Source organism: Gobio gobio (genome assembly GCF_949357685.1).
Source record: "Gobio gobio genome assembly, chromosome: 23".
NCBI lineage: Eukaryota > Metazoa > Chordata > Actinopteri > Cypriniformes > Gobionidae > Gobio > Gobio gobio.
This window is the reverse complement of record NC_137119.1, coordinates 36,583,278-36,606,347: the sequence shown is the minus strand read 5'-3', so window position 1 is coordinate 36,606,347 and position 23,070 is coordinate 36,583,278. Positions and strand designations below refer to the sequence as shown.

General features: G+C 37.5%; 1 protein-coding gene across 3 annotated transcripts in view; it reads left to right on the top strand.

Moving 5' to 3' along the window:
• Positions 1-13,560, top strand: part of agap3 (ArfGAP with GTPase domain, ankyrin repeat and PH domain 3) — a gene marked incomplete at its 5' end in the record, with an annotated part of 270,237 nt that extends 256,677 nt beyond the window's left edge. For all 3 annotated transcript variants that reach the window (XM_079806208.1, XM_079806209.1, XM_079806207.1), the window contains 2 exons: positions 9,208-9,463; positions 9,542-13,560. In XM_079806208.1, coding sequence (XP_079662334.1) covers positions 9,208-9,463; positions 9,542-9,754 — 469 coding nt within the window. In that variant the 3' untranslated portion in view covers positions 9,755-13,560. The remainder of the gene's footprint in view (positions 1-9,207; positions 9,464-9,541) is intronic.
• Between the last annotated feature and the right edge of the window lie 9,510 nt (positions 13,561-23,070).

The window sequence follows — 23,070 nt, the reverse complement described above, 5'->3', positions numbered from 1 at the left end:
ACTAATTAATTTATTAGATTAATTAAATTATTTTTTTATTAATTAATTTACATTTATATATATATATATATATATATATATATATATATATATATATATATATATATATATATATATATATATATAATAAAAGCTTATTGTTATCTTTAAACAAATGAATACAATGAAATGTGAATAACATTAATATAATAAATATAAATACATTTAATTTAATACTATATATAATTATTATTAAATTATTAAAATGTATTTACATTATTTATATACATATATATGTGTAAATAAATGTATATAAATTAAATATGAATAATTATATTTAGTATTAAATTAAATGTATTTATATCTATTATATTAATAATAGTTGTTTGTTTATTTACACTTGATTCATTTTCCTTGTTTTGTTTAAAGATAACAAGAAGCTTTTTTCTGTAGAATAATGTGCACTGATCAATAACAATAAGAAAGTGAATGGGGTCAGTGCTAATTTCATGTTGACTTTAATGATTTATTATTGAGTGACATTATTAAGTGCTAATTTTATTGTTGTTCCCTTTGAAGCAGTTAACAGCATTTAAAGTCAAGCTGGATATAAAGAGTATTTGGTCTCCTTTTCAGACTTATAGTCTCTCTCACACTCGAGTCCCCCGATGTCCCCCAAGCAACCCTGATATTCACTGCAAATATGTGTGTACTAGTGTGTGTGTGTGTGTGTGTGTGTGTGTGTGTGTGTGTGTGTGTGTGTGTGTGTGTGTGTGTGTGTGTGTGTGTGTGTGTGTGTGTGTGTGTGTGTGTGTGTGTGTGTGTGTGTGTGTGTGTGTGTGTTTCCTGAATGTGGTTTTCTCCCCCTGCAGAGAGAATCTTCCCTCCATCTCATCACTCTTTCCTGGCCTCCTCGTCCCTCCCTCGCTTTTGACACGCTAAAGCTGCACATTTTATTTTTCTTCCTCCTGCCGAGAGGAAGTGTCTTTTCATGGCTTCTCGGCTTTCTCCCATAAACCCCTCCACACAGTGCCCTGTGTTTGGATTGGGTCTCCATTTCAAACAAAAGTCTGAGGCGGGATTACCAGCCCCTCTCTTCCTCTCTTTCACACTTCTCCTTTCAAGTGGCAGTGGCCAGGGGTATTTGAGAAGCCTGTTGCTGCTTCTGAAATCTTCCTTCTTCCTTTTCAAGGACAGGTGACCATAAACTGACCAAAAGAATCTTTAAAAGCTTCATAAAGGGCTGCAGACAGAAATTGTTTGGATCAATTGCATGTATGGATGCCTAAATACATACAAATTTATGTTTAAATCCATTCGATGTCATCTCAATAAAAGTGAACGTGGAGAGATGCCGTCGAGCTCCTAAAAAATGACTATATTTAACTATATAAATACTATACTATAAAATTATTTTGACTCTGAACAGATACCATAACACTCCCAAAACAACAAAAAGTACTGTATGTTCTATTTTTTTTTTTTTTTTCTATTTTTACTTTTTAATTGGGCACTGTGTGAATGTAGATGGAGATCATCAAGATCAAAGAATGCAAAAAATGACCCTTTTTTTTATGTTTTTTGTTTTGAATATGGACAGATACCATGAAGCTCCAAAAATAACTAAAAGTACCTTGTTTTCTATTTTTATTTTATTTTATTTTGCACTCGATATGAATGTGGATGAATGTCATCAAGCTCCAAACATGGCAAAAAGTACCCTATTTTATTTTATTATTTTATATATATTTTATTTGGAATGTGGAAAGATGCCATAAAGCTCCAAACACAACAAAAATTACCTTGTGTTCTATTTTACTTTATTTTATTCTATCATTTTATTTTATTTGGAATGTGGACAGATGCAGTAAAGCTCCAAAAACAGCAAAAAAAGTACCTTATTTTCTATTTTACTTAATTTTATTTTATTATTTTATTTGGAATGTGGGCAGATACCATAAAGCTTCAAAAACAACTAAAAGTACCTTATTTTCTATTTTCTATTATTTTATTTTATTTGGATTGTGGGCAGATACCATAAAGCTCCAAAAACAACTAAAAGTACCTTATTTTCTATTTTACTTTATTTTATTTTATTCTATTATTTTATTTTATTTGGAATGTGGACAGATGCCATAAAGCTCCAAAAACAACAAAAAAGTGCCTTATTTTCTATTTTACTTTATTTTATTTTATTTGGAATGTGGACAGATACCATAAAGCTCCAAAAACAACAAAAAGTACCTTATTTTCAATTTTTTTATTATAAGTATTATTCTTATTATAAGTGAATGTGGACGATATCACCAAGCTCCCAAAATGAGAAAAAAAGTACCCATTTTATTTTATTTGCATTAATATGTATTATTATATTTATTTATTATGCCAACATTTATTTTGATCTCAGTCAAACGTCATTGATTCTTGAATTTCTTGACAGATGTCATTTGACATCAAACCTGGCTTGATGCACCATATTTGATTTCAAATTTGATCTGTTCCTCATAGAAAGCCGTTATTTCGCATACAAGTACTTATAGTGCACGTGCAAGTAGTATGGGTCACTTTTATGATTCCTTTGGGGAGTCAGACAGGTCACCATAAGCCTTTATTGCATGGAAAATATCAGCGTGAACATTTATCAAAACTTCTCTTTTTGTTTTCCCCTCGAGAAAAGAATTCATAGGTTTGGAACAACATGAAGATTAGTAAGTGCTGACAACATTTTCATTTATGGGTGAACTATTCCTTTAAATGTCATTGCATTGAGGCGTTTGCTGGTGACACTGTAAATGAATCTGTCCTTCAACTTGTCAAAAGTGATTCTTCCTCGTTAAACTAGGGTAAACTCACCCTCCGCCTTCCCCAAACCTCTCACACTTTCAAACTTCTCTCCTCCTAGAGTTTAAGAGTCGCCCACCCTCTTAAACCCCTGCGATGGCGCGGTGGGTTTCCTGTAAAGAATTCAGATGAAGAGAGAACAACAGGGTGGGTCTCCTCAGAAGAAAAACAAGCTTTGAAAGATTGACTGCTGAAGGAGGAGGGGAGGGAGGCTAATTATACACACACACACACACACACACACACACTCAGTTTCTCTCTCTGAAGAACGATTCACTGTGCCCAGAGTCCATTCAATTGCTCTCTGCCTTGTTCACAAAGACCTGTCAGGATTTTCAGGGAAACGGCATTAAAGATGTGGCTTACTTAATTAGCTCATGCCATTGTTGCCAAAGTGACTTAAACAACACTTGCTCGAACACACGCGATTGTCTTCGGGGGGATATAATGATGGCACGGGATAACTGATTATCAGTTTGGAGATGCCACAACATTTGTTCTGCTTCATAAAGCCAGTGCTGTTCAGCGTAAGAGTGCACTTCTAAAATGCATGTAAACGCTGAGATGTAACTGCTGACTTGAGTCATTTAATTAGACATTAAGTGGTTCCTTTTAGTATTTTAGGTCAGGTTTGTTTGGTTGCTTATTTATTTTTTAATGACACCTCAATGTGGTGCATTATACCTTTGCAAGACTGATTAAAGACCATTGAAATGATGTGTGCGTTTTCTAATGTAAATATGAGTTTGTTGCCACGATTCTGAAAACGTTGAGCTCTTACTGAAAAATGAAGCTACTTTTCCTCCGTCCTTCATATTTCGTTTGCATTTTGCAGTTGATATGCTAGTGACGTGCGAGTCAGTGCTCCATCAGAGGAAGTGTCTGTGGTTAGCTCAAGTCCTCCGGATAATGAAGGATAATTGTGGCTTCATTTACACTCCCATTGTACCACAAATCACTGATGTGTTATCTGACAAATCCTGTTTTACTGGCCGCAGTTCTGTTAGAAATGGCGAAATTCCTTATAATAATCATTCCAAATTACATTAATAAATAATAATTTGTTACATTTATATAGCGCTTTTCCAGGCACTCAAAGCGCTTTACATACAGAAGGGGTCTCCTCAACCACCACCAATGTGCAGCATCCACCTGGATGATGCGACGGCAGCCATATTGCGTCAGAACGCCCACCACACACCAGCTGATTGGTGGAGAGAGACAGAGTGATGAAGCCAATCGTGTATATATATATATATGGGGATGATTAGGTGGCCATGATAGACAGGGGTCAATGGGCAAATTTGGCCAGGATGCCGGGGTTACACCCCTACTCTTTATCAAAGGACATCCTGGGATTTTTAAAGACTACAGAGAGTCAGGACCTCGGTTTAACGTCTCATCCCAAGGACGGTGCTTATTACAGTATAGTGTCCCCATCACTATACTGGGGCGTTAGGGACCACACAGACCACAGGGTGAGCGCCCCCTGCTGGCCTCACTAACACCTCTACCAGCAGCTACCTGGTTTTACCAGTTGGTCTTCCATCCAGGTACTGACCAGGCTCAGCCCTGCTTAGTTTCAGTGGGAAACCTTACTTGGGCTACAGGATGATATGGCTGCTGGTTCTAACCCTTTGCTACATTAAAGGGTTACTTTACCCAAAAATGAAAATTCTGTCATCAATTACTCAATTACTCACCCTTTTTAATGAAATCTGGAGCTTTCTGTCCCTCCATTGACAGCTACACTACACCCTCTTTGACGCTTCAAAAAGTTCATAAAGAGATCGTAGAACTAATCCATATGAATTGAACGCTTTAGTCCAAATTTTCTGAAGAGACTCGATTGCTGATTGACGATGAAGATGAACAGATTGAATTTAGGCTTTTATTCACATATAAACATTAATCAACTCACACATCAACAGTTGTGGTAAACAGAGGCTCAAGCATGTTCGTTTGATGTGCAAGAACCAATGAGGTTAATTCTCGTGTTACGCATCACGTCTGAGCTTCAAGAACCAATGAGGTTAATTCTCGTGTTACGCATCACGTCTGAGCTTCAAGAACCAATGAGGTTAATTCTCGTGTTACGCATCACGTCTGAGCTTCAAGAACCAATGAGGTTAATTCTCGTGTTACGCATCACGTCTGAGCTTCAAGAACCAATGAGGTTAATTCTCGTGTTACGCATCACGTCTGAGCTTCAGCAAGAACCAATGAGGTTCATTCTTGTGTTACACATCACGTCTGAGCTTCAAGAACCAATGAGGTTCATTATTGTGTTACGCATCACGTCTGAGCTTCAGCAAGAACCAATGAGGTTAATTCTCGTGTTACGCATCACGTCTGAGCTTCAGCAAGAACCAATGAGGTTCATTCTTGTGTTACACATCACGTCTGAGCTTCAAGAACCAATGAGGTTAATTCTCGTGTTACGCATCACGTCTGAGCTTCAAGAACCAATGAGGTTCATTCTTGTGTTACACATCACGTCTGAGCTTCAAGAACCAATGAGGTTCATTATTGTGTTATGCATCACGTCTGAGCTTCAGCAAGAACCAATGAGGTTCATTCTTGTGTTACACATCACGTCTGAGCTTCAAGAACCAATGAGGTTCATTCTCGTGTTACGCATCACGTCTGAGCTTCAAGAACCAATGAGGTTAATTCTCGTGTTACGCATCACGTCTGAGCTTCAAGAACCAATGAGGTTAATTCTCGTGTTACGCATCACGTCTGAGCTTCAAGAACCAATGAGGTTAATTCTCGTGTTACGCATCACGTCTGAGCTTCAAGAACCAATGAGGTTAATTCTCGTGTTATGCATCACGTCTGAGCTTCAAGAACCAATGAGGTTCATTCTCGTGTTATGCATCACGTCTGAGCTTCAAGAACCAATGAGGTTAATTCTCGTGTTACGCATCACGTATGAGCTTCAGCAAGAACCAATGAGGTTAATTCTCATGTTACGCAGCACGTTTGAGCTTCAGCAAGAACCAATGGCTCTTTTATTTAAGCAGAATATCTCAAATGGAGATCACTGAACTCCAGCTTACATGTTTGTCTGTGTTTTCTGTGTTTAAAGATCATCGCGCCACTTCCGCAGTGTAGAGAGATCGAGTGCACATGGTTGCCAGATTGCAAATATTGAGTAACACCGGGCAGAAAATGTATCCTTGTAACAGAAAATCTCTAATTGGAGGATATAAGATCTTGACATCTGGCAACTGCAATCATTAAAAACAGTCTGTAATAATTTGCATCCTCTTTTTATTTGACAAAAATGTCTCGTCTTTTTTAATCAATGATATTCCATGTTTATATAGCTACAATTATCGTTTAATGACATTGGTGTCGTCTCGTCATCATCTTGTCATGGGAAAAAAGGGACGTTTTTTATCATAGATTTCGTTAACAAAATTAACACTCACTACAGTGACTATATATAGACCTGCAAGTATACATTTCATGGGCTATCCCATTCTCATCCATGCTTTAGATGTTATTATGTATGTCATTTGTCTCTCTCATCTTGATGGTTGTTTGTTGTAAACATTAGCACTGCCGTTATGGTGACGGTGTCTTTGTGGAGTCTCATCCCGAGGGAAAGCCGTCACCCGACATCTCTCAAGACTCTCTTTACCTCTATCAGCTCTCTCTCTGTCTCTTCAGTCTGTCACTCACCCCAGCGAGGCAAACAACAGCTCCTTTCTGCTCCCCTTATCACCCGCCGCACGGGGTCAGCAGGTCAGACCGGCACTGAGCATGCTCAGATACACTCGTATCGATTTTAATTTTGCGGCGTACCCCTCGCCATTGCCATGAATGCCAGCAGAAGAGAGGAGAGGGGGCGGCCGGGTGATAGAGAGGGATAGATAGAAGTCTGGTGTGCAGTGAAGAGTTGGACTCCATTCTCTCGTCCAAGTGTGTCTCTTTCAGCCCTTTTCTTTGGGCCTTCGATCTGGCGAGCTGCCGGCAGACCCCTAGAGGGTTGAGGGGCCAGTGTTGAGAGGGCCTCCTTTGTGGGGATTCACCGGGCAGGACTGACAACACTGACAGCGGCGATAAAAAACACGGCTTCCCCCCCCCCCTCAACGCACACACTCCTGTATTGTCCACGATAGACATGCTGTTCACAATGTGTAACCTTTCGATAGCCAGACAGACTTTAACCCTCTAGATTCTGATGGAAAACCGCTTTAAAGGAAGTTAACGCTGCGGATGTGTGCGCGCGGTGTGATTTGTACATTTAACCTTCTTCCCTTGTGACCTCTATCATAATCATAGCTGAATTACTCTGGACTTCCTCAAAGTCACAGATAGGATTATGAAAGAAATATAGACTCTGCTGGGATTGTCATTTTTTCATAAGTCACAAAGTTTATCTAATGCATCAAGGTCCAGCGTTGCCATGTCTGTGGTTTTCCCGTAAAATTGGGCTACTTTTGCACTGTTGCCGTGGGTTGTCTATTTCCCCCCAGAACGTGATTGGGCTAGATTGGCTGTGATTGGGGTGGGTTTTGAATAGAAATTGGGCTGGTTTTGTTACGCAAACCTGGCAACCCTGTCAAGGTCCAACATGTAAAAACCAAAAGGTTTAACCAAAAGTTGTCAAAGTAGGTGGAAGACAGGAGATGATATTAGAGCTAGGCGAGTTTATGTAATGTATTACATTATTAAATATATTGCATTAAATTAAATAATGTATTTATAATAATATATTATAATGCTTTAATGCTAAAAATTAATAATGAAAAAATGTAAGCCTTTTTTTTTTAAAAGGGTTAAAAAAAATTGTCTAGCAACTTTATGATGATGTGAATAAATGAATGAATATATGCTGTATATATTACTTTTGTGCAAGTATAATAAATATATATATATATATATATATATATATATATATATATATATATATATATATATATATATATATATATATATATATATATATATATATATATATATATATATATATATATATATATATATATATATATATATATATACACACACACAGACAATAAACACAAAAAAATCTTGTTAAAAATAATTAAGGCATGTTTTCCAGTTTTTTAATAACTAAATTGAATAAATAAATGTATAAAATTAAAGATAGAAGAATATTTATATGTAGAATATTTAATTATCTTCATACTATATATATATATATATATATATATATATATATATATTAGTGCTGGGAATCGATTAAAAAAGTAACTATTTTTTTCTGTAATTAATCGTGATTAATTGCAAGTTTTTAATATTTTAAGTTTTTTATATTTTGATATTGTAATAATTTCAGTTACTCTCCAAATTAATGTAGAAACAATTTAAAGACAGTATATTTTAAATATGTGTTGTAATGGCATCTTTTTATGAATGAAGGCCAGTATCACTGATACTAATGTCTCTATGAAACATTAATGACGTTACATTACAGTTACTGAAAGCTCCCAATTTCAACATTTATTAGGCTTTAAAAAAAACTAGTGAACTTAAAACAATCTTTACATAAACCCATTTTAATAAATGTTATTTTTACCTGTGGCCTTCCCTGTTAGACACAGAAATGTAATAGTTATCAAACACCTTTCTTAACTGCATAAATAATAAATGAAATGTAGATTAATCATCATTAAAGCTACAATTTTCTCTGTTCCCGTTGTTCTGTGATGAACATTAATGACAGGCATCATCAGTGCTCCTGTCACTTTAAGAACGGCCGCTGACGAACATGACGCGGATCTCACGCGCTGTCCCGCGCATCTCATTTCCTCACAACTCTTTAAGTTCATTTAAGACGTTATTTAACTAATTTAAGACTCCTAATATGAAAATACTCAAAATTCTCTGTGTTGTTGTTAATGTTTGTTCAAGAGCAAAAGAGAACTCGATGTGAGCAGGAGACTGACGCGAGTCTGTCTGTGCGTCGAGTGTGTGTGTCAGAGTGTCCCTCGATTAGCTGACATGAGACGCAGCCACACAGACAGGACACTGACATACAGCGCGTTCTCTTGTGTCTTGTCGCGCTTGGAGGCATTTACATGAATAGGAGCGTGATCATGTAACGCTGGGCAAAAATGGATATAAAAATGGACGCTGCGTTATTTGCGTTAAATATTTTTAATGCGTTAAGCTGAAAAAATGAATTGCCTGCGTTAACGCGTTAATTTGCCCAGCTCTAATATATATATAAACAGTAATAAACAACATCCATATTTAACTACATTCATTTGAACTAAAAAAAATTAAAATGTGGATTTTGCGTGTTGATTTTGTTGATTTGCTACAATAGAAAAGTGTTAACTATCAGAACAACAACTGAAGAATAAAGTTGATCTTCTAGTTGATCCCTATGTGTGTCCTTATTCCCAGGGAAGAGAAGGAGCGCTGGATCCGGGCGAAGTACGAGCAGAAGTTGTTCCTGGTGGCTCTTCCTCAGTCAGACGTGCCTCTGGGACAGCAGCTCCTGCGGGCAGTGGTGGAGGACGACCTGAGGCTGGTGGTTCTCCTGCTGGCCCACGGCTCCAAAGAAGAGGTCAACGAGACATACGGGGACGGAGATGGGCGTACCGCGCTGCACCTGTCCTGCGCCATGGCTAATGTGGTCATCACACAGCTGCTCATCTGGGTAAGGACACTGGAAACGCCTTGTGATGCTTTCCTTCTTAAAATTCCCCTCCGTCAAATATTTTTCTCTGTCTCTCAGTACGGTGTGGATGTGAAGAGTCGCGACTCCCGTGGTCAGACACCGCTGTCCTGCGCCCAGCGAGCAGGAAGTCAGGAGTGCGGCGACATCCTCATCCAACACGGTTGCCCCAGCGACAGCGGCGGCCTGTCGACACCCACGGCCACCCGACACAACCCCAACATCAACAACAACGCTCAGTGCGAGCTCAACCGTAGTGTTAGCATCATGTAGTCGCGTCGATGTTCCCGTAGATGCAATGGCATCATTTCCCTCAGCAGTACGTCATTATTAGGAAACTGTGCGTAGTGCCATACGTGTCATGTAAAGCCATTACCCCATGACAACTTCCTGTGACTAATGTTAGCGTCCAGCGAGAATTAGCAGTGTTAACATTATCAATGCGTGTTATTTTTAAGCCGAAGAAAATGATGTTTTTAAGGATCCTCAGAACAAAAAATGAGATGAGGTGCAGCGGGTTTGGAACAAAATCAGGTTTTTATTTTTAAGGTGCGTCCGGTTAGAAATAATCAGCAATGGATCCTATGCTTTGCGCCCATGTGATTTTGTCCATCGGATTTGTTACATAATGTTGTAATAAGGATAGTTCACCCAAAAATGTAAATTCTGTCTTTATTTACTCTCCTTCAAGTCGTTCCAAACATGCATGACCTCCGCGGAAAACAAAAACAATATTTTGAAGAATGTTTGTAACCAAAACTGGCTACCAACATTCTTCAAAATATCTTCTCTTATGTTCAACAGAAGAAAAAAAGTCATACAGGTTTGGAACGACATGAGCGCGAGTAAATGATTTTTGGATGGACTGTCTCTTTAAATCAGCGATTTTGACGAAACCTGTCAAGAACGTGTATTTCACCTCAAAGTCAAAAGAGAATAATATTAGGTTTAATAAGAATACAAATTTTAATAGAGTACAAAATACTGTATTAGAGTAATGAGAATCATAAGGAAAGAAATATACAGACAAAATTCGGAGTAAAAAAAATCTTACGGGTCCTTTTTTTCTTTAAGCAAAATATATTTGATGAATTTTTGATTCCGATTTCGGGGTGACCTGGATGTGTTCTTGTGAGTTTCACACAAATACTCATTTAAACGCTTCAACCTAATAGTGAGATTTTTCCGATTTATGATAAACGTTTAAGTGCGTACTGTATTTGAACCTGTATTCCTCTCAAACTTCACACGTTTAATAGTCGTACCACCATCGTGCCCTTGAACGAAGCTCAGAAACACTACGGCTGCTGGGTAAAGCATTACCATTTGTAGCATCAGTGCGAGATAACAAAACCCAAATCATCATACTCGTTCCTATTTTACATTTAGCCTTTACGTGATTGTCTTGGAAAGAAAGTGAAAGGCTTGATTACATGACAAATACTGTGTTATTACGGATGCCTTGTCTGAATCATTTCTGGACCGGTCTGAAGTGGTCTTAGAACTGTTTGACGCCGTCGGCGTAAAGCACTCCTGCCTCCTTTCAGTAGCAGCGGACGGTACTACACGCTCGATTACGAAATAAGACGCTCTCGCCGTGAAGTGTGTGTTTGTTACGAGTCCAATGACCTCCACACTTGTGACGGTGTGGATGTTTTTGTATCCAGACGTGTGTTTGTAATCGAATGGGATGAACGGGATGTGGATTATGTACAGATGTGTGTGTATAAAATAGCTTTTCCTTCTCCCTCTTGCAGCTAGCTGTGTGTCGTGTGGGCAGTTTATGGATGTGATGGCCATTATGTACCCATCCGAAACCTTTCAGCCTTAACCCTCGTTTGCTAGTGTGTGCGGCGTGAACTTTTACAAAACACTCCTTACTTGAAATATAAAAATCATGGTTAAACCCTGATTAATATTTGGCACATGTCAGTTAAAGGGAAAGTGGTGAAGCGAGAGGGAGATGTTGAACCGATTTAAATGAGTTTTACCAGACAGTATTTTAAGTTTACATAATTTTTTTTAGGTGTTTTTATATGGAAGCTGGTTTCCGCCAAAGAATTAAAAAAACAAATCCCAGAATTGAATAATTGAGTTTACACTTCGCAATTCTGACTTTATATCACAATTCTGACTTTATATCACACAATTCTGACTTTATATCACACAATTCTGACTTTATATCACACAATTCTGACTTTTTTCTCAGAATTGCGTGATATAAAGTCTGAATTTTGAGAAATAAACTCGCAATTCTGACTTAATATCACACAATTCTGACTTTTTTCTCAGAATTGCAAGATATAAAATCAGGATTGCGAATTATAAAGTCAGAATTGTGAGTTATAAAGTCAGAAATGTGTTATATTTAGTCAGAATTGTGAGCTATAAAGTCCAATTATGTGGGGAAAAAAGAATTGCGGGTTTATATCTCAAAATTCTGACTTTATAACTCGCAATTCTGATTTTATATTGCGCAATTCTGAGAAAAAAATCTTAATTGCGTGATATTAAGTCAGAATTGCGAGTTATAGTCCTATTCTGAGGGAAAAAAATACTTTTTTTTCAGAATTGCGAGTTTATATCTCAAAATTCTGACTTTATAACTAGCAATTCTTACTTTATATCACGCAATCCCGATTTTATATCATGCAATTCTGAGAAAAAAACCTGAATTGAGTGATATTAAGTCAGAATTGCGAGTTATAGTCCAGTTCTGAGAGAAAAAAAAATACTTTTTTCAGAATTGCAAGTTTATATCTCAAAATTCGGACTTTATAACTCGTAATTCTGACTATATATCACGCAATCCCGATTTTATATCATGCATTTCTGAGGGAAAAAAAGTCAGAATTGCGTGATATAAAGTCACAATTACCTTTTTTATTTTTTATTCTGTGGCAGAAACGCTTCCATAGCTTGTTTCCGCTACAAAATAAAACATTGAGAAAATGTATTGCTTTTTTCTCCTAATTGCTCGTTTATATTTCATAATTCTAAAGGGAATAAAGTCTGAATTGCATTTTGAGGTATAAACTCGCAATTCTGAAGAAAAAAAAGTCTATCACGCAATTACGATTTTTTTTCTCCGATTTTTTTCTTTCCAAGTGGCAACTCGGAGAAATAAAGTTGAAATTCTGAGAAATAAAGATTTCTGTTTATATGGAATATAATAAAGACTTTTTTCTCGCAATTGTGATTTTATATCTAGCGATTCTGTCAGCTCAAAATTCTGATGCTTTTTCCCGCTCTTGCGAGTTTATATTTTACAATTGTGAGGGGGGAAAAATATGATTCTACGATATTTATTCTGTGGCGGAAACCAGCTTAGTTTTACCTTCTAGCAGGTACGTTTTCTTTCGTATTTTAGTCAGATTTGTACATGCAACCCTCACATCTAACCAAGCTTTAGGAGAAATGCCATACAACGGCTTTTAATGTCTGCGGTTAATTGTATTTTAAACCTGTTTTTAATTCTGGACGGTCATTTGGAGCAACATGCATGTAAAGTTTCCTTTTGCGGTCTGCCCACGTGAGCCTTTTGACCTTCATAAAGTGAACATATATCAACGTTATGAACATTTTTTTAAATATACGTTGAGTTTGGGCTCCTGTGTTATGGCGTGAGCTTACTTGGATGAGCTGGTATATGGCAGTTGAAAATGATAATAAACTCTCGCCCTTCATCCTTGCGGCTGCCGGGTTATTGAATGCTGGGATGCGCCTGTAAAGCTCAATAAGTAGCCCAGTACCAGAGAGAGGCACCGTTCTGTTTTTTAAGTTGTTTTGGTACCTGTTTTTGGGTCTCAATGTGTGCACATTGTCTGGCCATTAAGGTACTTTGTGTATTATATGTACATTTGACATATTTATAAAAGCAAGATGTAAATAATTCCTTTTGTTGTTGCTTTTATCGAGCTGTTTGATAACTTTTTGTTGGTTCTGTTAATTTGCCATTGTTTTTAAATGCTCCTTCTGAACGTGACGGAGCGCTTTCATGAGAGTTAGCTGTTGTGTGATTGGATGCTTGGCTGGCTATTGACATAATAAACACTCCAATAAAATGATTTATACCATGAGTGCTGTAAAAGTTTGTCATTCATTTGTCATATATGATTATGAAAAAGTGTGCTTGGGAATTTGTCAAATGTCCCTCTTTTCTCAATGTTTATTGTGTTTTCTCAACCTGGAAATATAAAAGTCATAAAGTCTTGTGGGTTTGGCATAATTAACAGGATTTTCATTTTTGGGTGAACTAACCCTTTAATACATCGCTTTGTGAATAATTATGGGGGGGGGGTTGTCTTTTTCGAGATATTTTTATGCTAAATAGTTTGAAGTAATGATAAAATTGAGCTGTAGTTGCTTTAGTTCTGTCACTTTTAGCTTTACAGTCATCGATATGCAAGTGTAGTCCTAAAGCTGACAGAAATAGCTTTTAACTAGCATGTTTTGTACATTTTGTTTACATATTTTGTCCGATTGATTTAAGGCAATATCAGCAACACTTGTGGAGAAATTCGATTATAATAAAAAATATATACTTTTTTTTTTATTTTGCCAAAGCGCACAGGCCTTCATCAGGGTTCAAATAAAGGAAACTAATTTAAATATACACAAACACAGACCAGATTCGAACTTACAATTAACCAATGCGAAAGTTAAAATCTTGTACAGAGTGCTATACAGTGATGACATATTTTTGTAGGCCAACCCGGAAGTTAGCATCACCCTCGTTCCCTTGACAAAAACCAATAGGATTTTTCCACCGGCTTTTGGATTGTCGCAGAAAACGAGCATTGTGGCCAACAAAGTAATTTTGAAGCTTAAATACAATCGGCAAAAGTAAAAAGCCAAAGTTAAAGCTATACAAATTACACTGTCAATACCACAAAGCTTTCAATCTTTATATAAAATCTACAAGTTGGAAAGTGTGAGTAGACCCGACAACCTCTGGAGTCCCATTTAGCCACTTGTTAGCAAAATCTCCACCAAGGGAGTGGAAAGTGGTGCAGGGATCAATGGCATATTTTTGCAGGCCAAAACCTGGAAACGCATTAGCATTTTAGCACTTCCAGTTCCATCGTTCTGAAGTCATCTGGGGTTTTTTGAATGAGTTTTTGGTTAAATGCTTGAAATAAGGTTTGTGGGTAGCACAAGCTCAAGATATTCTAAGTTTTATTCTACGATTTAAAATACATCAGTAATAACCTCTTATGATTGAGCTTTTACTTGTCTTCTTAAAGGCGGTTGCTAACAAGTGGCTATAAATAGGACTCCAAAGGTTGTCGGGATATTAAACATTACCAGCCGATCTAATTTGGTTTCACAACCTCGTTGTTTTTATACTCGCGCTCTTGCAAATTAACTCAAACTTTTCATTTTAAACAAAGGCTGAAAGAGTTTGGAGACTGTGGTGTAGTTCATTTATAGCCTACGTTTAGCTTTGGACTTCTGTTGATTGTTAGCCTGACGTCTTCAATAACTGATAAACTTTATATCTGCAAAACAACTCCGATAAACTGCATGCGAGCTCTTCCTTTCACTACCCGTAGACTATAATACCCATCAAAATAGGAGTCCTCCTTAGTAGGACAGATAATGTAGACCTTAAACATATCTAAAATTTAATTAATTTACATATAACCAGTTTAATATGGAGAGGCACTGAAATGTAGACCTTTGTGTTTTTGACCTACAGTGTTACATGACGTGAGAACAGTTAGTTATTTCGGTTTGTATGTTAGCAGGGACTTTAATCGTAATTTAACGAGAGTATGACAAACAGAAAATCCTCTCAGGATACCTGGAATCAGTGTTGCAGTACCTCAGGCACTACATTTTAGCATTTTTGTAGCATAAACACCATCAAATCGATGAGAGTTTCGGATTTTCCAATGTTTCTCTATGGCGCTGACGCCTAAAGATGTCCGAGTTCCGGTCCCAGCGCAACTGATACTCAACTGCTATTGGCTCATCTGCGACCAAGGGCCGGGGCTTACCGATAGGTCAATTGGATAGACCTACAACCAATCAGAGCAATGGAGCGACGCATAGTTGTCAAAAGAACTCAACTGCATGCACGCTGGAAGAAGTAGAAGAAGAAGATGAGTGTAAACGATCTTTGCTGGTGTTGTAAAAAATAATTTAAGGATACACGGAGTACTTACCAACACAATCATCATTTTTGAGAGAAATAGTAAAGGTGAATGCATATACGAACAAGTTCTCCGTTTAGTATTAGAACGAATTCAACACAAGCACTCTTTGGTGACGTGGATGGTTATGTTACTGTTGATCGCAAGGGGGTAATCAAGCCCCCGGAAAGCGTACCTTCCATAGGGGCAGCCATTGCTAACCAAGCCATCACCTGCTGTTAGCATCCCATTGACTCCCATTCATTTTGGCCTCACTTTGACAGCGAATAACTTTACATCTGAGGCGTTTAAAGACTCCATTTGTCCATTGTTTATTTCTAAACAAACACGACAATGTATAAAATGCTCCATTACCTTGTATCTTACACTATCGCCCCGTAGAAGCCGTTTTTTGTAAAAAGTAGGCTAAAGATTGCGTCGCGCTGTACTGTATAGACCCGAGGAGAAGCTCGTAGGCAATCTTTTACTGTCTATGAGGCAATCGGGGGGACGTGGAGGCATAAACGCCGATAGAGATGTCGCAAATCCTGCTTCATTCATCAAAAGTTGCTCCTGCTCACTCTCTCTGTCTCTACAATATTCGGTGATTCAGATTTTACATTGCACAACTACTAGAAAACTTGTCACTGTCAGACAGGCTGCTCACGTCACATCTGCGTCGTCAAGCTCGGTCTAAGGCTGCGCAGTACATCAGCCATCAGGAAGTGAGTGCTTCTACCTGACTTCAGTTTTCCCCGTCAAAGCCTATGGGGTCGCTGTGTCCATTTCTTTTACTGTCTATGGTTGATCGTCTGTCCATCATCGTATAAAGCCCACCCTGACAATTTGATTGGTCCGAACAGCTCCTGTTCGAGCATAGTTGCTCCACAACGGATCAAGTCCAGACTAGTGTTGTCAAAAGTACCGATCACAATACCAAGTCGGTACTGAAATTAAAAAAATGTTTGAGCGCTCTTGAGCTGGAATCATATATACCTCTGACTGGCCATTGTGCTCATGCACTCATCAGATGTGTCTGTGATTGGCTACAATGATCAGCGCATATAAGCATTTGAAAGCACACGGAAGTGTTTGAAAGTGTTTTGAAAGCGGCAGCATTTGAAAGCACAAGCAGGCGTCAACCAGCGGACCGGTAGGCTGATAGGTGTCTGATGTGTAAGCGCTCTGTGAAAAGTGTCATTGATGTATATTTACAACATATTTTTGAAGCGCTGGTCATTGTAGCCAATCACAGACATGTTTGATGAGCGCAGGAGCACAATGGCTCAGAGATGTTTACGATTCCGCTTAAGCATCACATTTTTTAAATTTCAGTACCGACTTGGTATCGCAGTCGGTACTTTTGACAACAATAGTCCAGACCAAACTTCCTGACCTCAAATGTTGTGGGCATCAAGGCTAGTTGATTGTATTTATTCTTTAAAATTCATAAAAGTTGTATTTTGTGAAGATTTAAGAATTAGCCGTTGTTAGTCACAGACACTGTTAATAATCTGCAATAATCCAAAAGCCAATGAAAAAATCCTTTTGGGTTTTTGTCGAGGGAATCAATGTGATGCTAACTTCCGGTTTAATTGACCTACAACAATAGGCTACTTAATTATGTTTTTATGCTGTAAACCTTATTCGGAGCAGTGCCATGACAGGTATGAAAGCGAGGCCATGACGGACAGAATTACCGTGATTTGGTGAGTTTTTTGTCTTTCGAAACTTCTTGGAAAGATGTTTTTGTTGCGTTTCGTCAGCAGAACAATCCAAAAACAATAACAGTACAACCCACTGATCCCTCATAGCCTCGCTTTCATTCCCGTAAAATATAAAGATGTAGCATGATAAAACAAAGATGGCGCTGAGGTGACGGCATAGACTTCAACTTGAAAATACCTTAAACACAGGTCTTATTTCAGGTGTTTAACCAAACCCATTAAAACCCATTCAATTAAAACCCTGCATGTTCAAAACCACCCGATGATGCAGTATTTTTCCAGGAAGGGCAAGACTGTACATTTTAAATGCGTATTTGTGATGAAGGCTAATTATGTTTACGTATTAGCATATAGATGCATAGCTCAACGCTAACAGACATGGACTAAAAGCCAGGAAAAAAAGTCCATTTCAGTTTCATAGGCTGTTTAATTGTCATTTTATGTTTTCTGTTCTCGCATTCTCTCAGTCTTGCGCTTATCACTTGTTCTTTCTTTCCCGTCCTTGTTTGGATTCTCCGTGTCTCTCTCGCGCTCGCTCTTCTCAGTGTGTTAATTTGCCTGAGAATGCATTAGCTGTAATGAGAGCTGAAGGCCGAGGGAATCCTCCAGGGTTCCATTAATCATGGCCCCTCAGACAGCCAACCTTGATTACAAGTGGCAAGAAATTCATTAGAGCCGCGCCTCTGACAACTTTTATCTCCGCCACTAGCTCTGACTCATTAGGCAGCCAAATTAAGGCTATGATGGCACTGATGAAATTCATCGCTTGTTTATCCTGTGTGATTTGATGCATCTGCCCATACATCAGCGGCGTGGGCGTCCACCAGACACTCCCCAGGATTCAGGCCTCGCGCTTCCCGTCCCTCCTCTTTGAAGAGCCGCCGCCGCCGTCCCTGTGCTTCCGGAGAACGGCACGCTGAGGAACGCGAATAGCCGGTACCTTGCGCTTCCTAACGATCCGTTAATGAAACAAATGCTCGGATATCAATTAAACAATTAATCTGATTGTCATAATGAGAGTGTTCCGCTCTTGACAAGCTGTGCTGGTATTCCCATCACCGCATCCTCGGAACAGCACCTTGTGGAATATCTGTAGGCTATTTGGTTTGTGATTCATATTTCTCCTTCTTTTTTTTTGGTGGTGGTGGTGCTATAATAATTAAAGCTAGTATAATTGGCATAATGAGTCTCTAAATGAGAGGATATGTAAATGCAACAGCTCATAGGCATTTACCACTAGCGGTTACTGGAGGCTGAAGCAATTAACTTACACACTCATGTCAGAGCGACATGCTGACAATACAAGTCAAGAAAGTTCAGAGATTCCTCATTAGTTTATGAGATTTTTTTCGGCGCGCATAATTTATGGGATTGTTTTTTGGGAATTGTGTTTTGCACTTTAAAGTCACCATGAAATCAAAATCGGCAATTCCTCTTTGTTTGTTTTTCTAGAATATTGCAGTGTTTATTATTTCAATGATTTATTCGCCACATCTTTTTTTATTATTATTCATGTGCGTGGGGCGGGGCAACCTGTCAATCACATGAGATCGACCAATAGCAAAGCACAACCATCCAATCAATTCCACAAGCACAAAATCAAGCCCCGCCCTACATTTTTTCTTGTTCGAGAAGCTGTTTCACTCAGATATAATAGGCAAGAAAAGGCTATGCCGACTTTAAGTGAACTTGTTTCATCAATAAAAAAAAAACAATGTCTGAATGTAAAGACATGCGCTCTCCGCTCTGCAACAGGTTGTGCTGGAGTCTCTCAGAAGGTCAGTGCATAGTTTTATGAAGGGTGTGGCTTCACATCTCAGTGTGGCTTTCGTCCTCCATATTAGCACTTATGAGAGAAAACATTGCTGGTGTGTCATACATCATGGTACGTTACACTTGGCATCCTGTTGCTGTTTCTAGCCATGAAAGCAGCTTTCAGTTACGTTCACACTGCAGGTAAATATGGTTGTGCCTAATTCCTGGAGCTCAAACAGTAGAGCATAAATTTAGGAACACCGGATTACCAGAGAATGCATGAACAAGCAAATGTATCCCATTCTGTAGCAGCAGAATACAGTTGTCAGTCCTGCTTCTTGATGCTCCGGAAATCAGCATAAACAAACCATGGTGACTGAAAAAAATAAAAAATGACTGATCAGTAAAATGCCTCCAGTTGCTAATATTACTTTGGTCAAAAGAAGTCAAGATTTATTGCAGCCATGAGACGGCAACCTGTTGCTATGGTTACCACAGTGTCAATCATTCCAGTTTGCAGGTGTGACTCCTGTATTCCGTCATTTAGATTTAAATACTGTTATCATTCCTAAGACTTTCAAGTCTGTATATGGCCTAAGCATGGATTTGTGCTGAGAAATCATCTCTTAAACCAGCCTAAACTGCTTTGCTGGTTTTAACTAGTTTCCCTGCTGGTTTCTTATGGTGAGGCTGAGATTTGAGCTTAAACTAGCTAAAACCAACTTTGTTTTTCCCATCTAGACTAGGTAAGGGCTTTAAAAAGTTAAAAGCAGCATTTGTAAAGACCGTTCCGTTCACTTTAATATCAAGGACATTCTGTTCCAGCAGCACTATCATTTTTGTCTCCATATGCAAATGTGCATTAGTAAAAGGCAGCTAAATCAGGGTCAAATGTGCTGCTATAAGACCAAAAACAGCCTTCATTACCACTAAATTTCGGGTTACGTGTTCTACATATGTGACCCTGGACCAGTCATAAGTCACACGGGTAGATTTGTGGCAATAGCCAACAATACATTGTATGGGTCAAAATTATCGATTTTTCTTTTATGCCAAAAATCATTAGTATATTAAGATCATATTCCATGAAGATATTTTGTAAATGTCCTACTGTAAATATATCAAAAATGTATTATTAGTAGTAACTTTAAAGATGATTTTCTCAATATTTAGATTTCTTGCACCCTCAGATTCCAGATGTATCTCGGCCAATTATTGCCATAACCTAACAAACCATACAATGGAAAGCTTATTTATTCAGCCTGTATATTAAAAAAAATCACCCTTATGACTGGTTTTGTGGTCCAGGGTCACATATTTGAGCTTCTTCCATTAAATATGAGCATGAAATCATGACAAAAGTGCACAAATGTATCACACAATGGTGTGTTTTTCCGTCACTTTGTTAATAAAAAATATTTGTATACTATATTAACACTACATTTAACTAAATATAATGTATAATAGCATATAATGTGGCCAATACTTTGAATTACATTACACTGAAGTTTTGAAAAAGTTGATCAATGAAACGTATTACACTTTATTTTAAGGTGTCATTGTTACAGTGTAATTATATATTTAAGTACTGAGTAATATTAATAAACTACATGTACTTACTATAGGGTTTGGTTGAGGGTTAGTTGCATGTAATTATGCATCATTCACTGTTATTACTATGGTAAGTACATGTAACATATGTAACAAGGACACTGTAAAATAAAGTGTGCTTTTGTGCTTTTATCATTCATGCTATATTTATGTATTACATTTCTGTACATATATTTTACATATTACATTTTCAGCAACACCAAGGTCATGGGTTCGATTCCCAGGGAATGCATGAACCGATAAAACGTGCATATTGAATGCAATGTAAGATGGATAAAAGCATCTGCCACATGCATACCGTAAATGCGAATAGTTTACCTTCATTCAAAGCAGTTTTCCAGCATGATGAGCGTGACTGTAGTGAGTGAATGAGACTCAACCCTTGAACGAGAGAGAGAGAGACCCACCGTGGTCTTTCGCTCTCTCCTTTAATGATTGATGTTGAAGTTCATTACAGTGTGTTGGATATGACCAGTGTAATAGAGCTCCATCACTCTCATCTGAGACAGCACGGCCTCCCAAAGAGAGACAAATGAGTCCCGTGCTCATTAACAAAAACCCTTCTCTCTCTCACACACACACACACACACACACACACACACACAGAGACACTCTCTCTTTTGATGATCTCCGCTGGTCATCATGAGTCAAACGAATGTTGTCTGCTGCTGCTTTGGGTCAGTGTTGGTCCTTCTCAATTACATGTGTGGTTGTAAAGTATGGTTTCAAATCCATTGTCTCTTTCACATTCCCTCCTGATTATACAAGGGATGTTTTTCTTTTTCTTTTTAGGGAATAAAGAAATGGTGAGACTTTTAGGTCAGTTACAAGTAAGCTATAAGTACAATCAGATGCACTGAATATTTCTTATATATTTTCCAAATGTGACCATTTAGTCTTATGATTTGGATAACATGTTTTAAACTTAATTAAATGCATCTTGTGTAAAGGCTAAATAGCGAAGTTAATGTTACGTGACAAAGTCATAAAAATGGAATATCGGCATAATTGTATGTTGACTGAAAACTTGTTTGGTTTGTTTGTTTGAGAATTGAAAAGGAATGGTTCTGACCCAATAATGCTGATTTAAAGGGAAGAGAAGATGCTGAAGGCTCAAGCTTCACAATGATTCCTACTTCAGGAAAAAAAAAAAACATTTTTTACACAAGGATAATAATTTTACCCCATGGTCTCTTGACACTGATGACAGATGTGCTCTATTACCTGCTCAAAATGCATCAAATACAGTAAATCTGCTGGATGTTTAGAAGAGCAAACACACCTTTAAAAGGTCCACGACTGTTTCGGAGGAAAACAGAGATTTTAGTTAGTGACCTGTGCATTAAAATTATAAATATTGCAAGATTAACTTAATTAATTGTTGATTTGAAAGATTTAACAGTGGGAAATATATATAATATATATTGGAAATGTATATATATATTTATAGCTATCTAAAGATAGATATTGTTATTATTATTATCATCGTCATAGTCATTTTATACTGTTTAGTGGGAAACTATTAATCAAGCCATATTATTTTGTATTATTAATTACACTTTATAATTGCATGCTAGCTTTATTTTTGTGGATGAGTAAATAATAAATCAACAAATAAAAATGATTAAATAGTTGTCAATAAATAATTGCCAGAAGTCACTTTATGCTTTAGGCTAATGTTTGGTATAGAAATATCTATCAATGAGTCTATCAATAATTAATTACTTAATTTGCACAGATGACAAACACTGAAACGGTATTTAAGAAGAACAAACATGCATACAATGAGTACATTTTCTCCCAATTTTATGCAACCATATTGCACCATATTTATTGTGACGTCGTTCATGTGAATATATCACTCTGCCATTGTGTTCTTGAGCTTATTTATTTCCATCAGCGTTTTTTTTTTCTTCTTCACAAAGAACTGGGGGATATCCCGCCTCTAAGAGACAGAAATGCTTTAAGAGCACATGCAAAAAATGATCGAAACAACGAGAACGGCCCGTTCAAATCATACGGGGAAATAAGACAACAAATGGCAACACATGCAAAAATTCACTAGACAGCAACTTATAAATACTTATTTTTTAAAAAACGTCTCTTTACAGTCTCGTATAGTGCACATGTGTGTCGCACGGACACATTTAATATTTACAAATGTACAAAATAATAAATTAAAAATAAAGAAATTTTAGGGGAGGGGAGGGGAGGAAAAGAACAAACCTGAAAGTAATGTCGATGTTGAACAGACAGCCTATAAAAGTCGGTAACACCTTAACAACTTTCAAATAGATATATATATAATATAACGCTTAACAGGTCACGTGTCAATATGCATTCAAATATCATACACTTT